The 1,645-nt window shown below is 40.9% G+C and overlaps 1 protein-coding gene across 1 annotated transcript; it reads left to right on the forward strand.

Moving 5' to 3' along the window:
* Window positions 1–247: 247 nt before the first annotated feature.
* On the forward strand, window positions 248–1,645 carry LOC112141538 (fibroleukin; the record flags this gene model as incomplete). The annotated part of the gene is given in 2 exon segments (XM_024264700.1): window positions 248–418; window positions 491–1,645. Coding segments are annotated over 2 exon segments (487 nt in total), but the record flags the coding sequence as incomplete, so codon positions are not given.

Here is a 1,645-nt window from a genome sequence, read left to right on the forward strand (position 1 = left end):
TGTGACTTAATATTAATATTAATATTATTAATTACAGCTTATTGATGTTATCGAGGGTTGATGAAACTCGATGTATGACTAAGTTTTGGCTCATACAAAAACAAATGTACTTGTGGTGACAAAAAGCTGTTACTAACCTATAATTCTAGAAACTTATTAACCTTGTTTGCTTTATTTAAAACCTTCTAAAACAATAGTATTTAGCTTTGTGACTCAATGTTTTAGTTTTGCTCTTCTGTGTTTTCAGAGGGGAGTTTTGGCTGGGAAACGATCACATCCACCTGCTGACAAAAGGCAAAGACATGATTCTGCGTATCGAGTTGGAGGACTTTGAAGGAGTTCGGGAATATGCGAAATATGACCAGTTCTACGTGGCTAACGAATTCTTACACTACCGACTGTCAATCAGCGGATACAGGTAACTTTTTTTCTACATTTGTGCAGCTAAATTCATACAAAGCAGTATTGACGTTTGGGTTCGTGGTTATAGCGGGACTGCCGGCAACGCCATCAGCTTCAACAAGCACTTCAACCACGACCAGAAGTTCTTCTCCACGCCGGACCTCGACAACGACATGTACCCCTCTGGAAACTGCGGCGCCTACTACAGCTCCGGCTGGTGGTTCGACGCCTGCATGTCCGCCAACCTGAATGGGAAATACTACCACAAGAGGTACAAGGGAGTCCGGAACGGGATCTTCTGGGGAACGTGGCACAACATGTCCACAGAGTACTACCCTACCAACTACAGGCAGGCCTTTAAAACTGTCAAGATGATGATACGGCCCAAAAACTATGCTCCTTAAGTGGATATGTTCACAAAAATTCAATTTGTACATCTTTCCACTGGCAAACACAGCAAACTAAGCCAATAAAAGCAGTACCAACAAGGATTGTTAAAAATCTTAACGTTTTATGAGTTTTTCTACTTTAGTGAGCCTGGATTTCATAGTAAAAGAGAATGACCTGTGAACAAGGATGATAATAAGAAAACACACATGCCATAATATCACATGTGAAGTTAACACAAGCAATTTCTCATCCGTCTGACATTTCTACACTTGCCGTCCTGCTGCCTCCCGCTATAAACCCAGCTGAGTCGCAGCACAGCACACTCCAGCAGTAAAAACTAATGACCTATCATTTTCTCTGCTGTAAATGACTCCATAATTAACAGCAGCCACCCAAGTGAGGTATATGAAAGCTGATGATACCTTCATTTTAAAAATATGAAATTAATCCTGAATAGACATCCTGCTGCGAACAGAGTCAAAATGTTGCATTATTTTTCCTGCACATTCTGGCACCACTAGCTTAACTACAACAGAAACAGCTTGCCAATGGATTATCTTCCCCAAACAATATGAAGCGTTCTGGTCAAAATCGTGCAGTCGGAAAAGATTCCCCCTGAGTGCTACACACACTGTATTATTGATTCTCTGGGAAATTGTTCCTGACAGCAGCTACTGAGCATGACATTAAACAGTTCCAAGTGTTTTTCTAACCTTATCCTGAGTGCGCCTATCTCTGCTGCACACCTCTTGATGTCATACAACATTCTTTATCTCTAAGCTAACTCACTGTGTGTACAATACTGCTACCTAATGTTTGAAAACTGTACAGCATCATATTGTATGATCCATTT

The sequence above is a fragment of the Oryzias melastigma genome, unplaced genomic scaffold (assembly GCF_002922805.2).
Source record: "Oryzias melastigma strain HK-1 unplaced genomic scaffold, ASM292280v2 sc03264, whole genome shotgun sequence".
Lineage (NCBI taxonomy): Eukaryota > Metazoa > Chordata > Actinopteri > Beloniformes > Adrianichthyidae > Oryzias > Oryzias melastigma.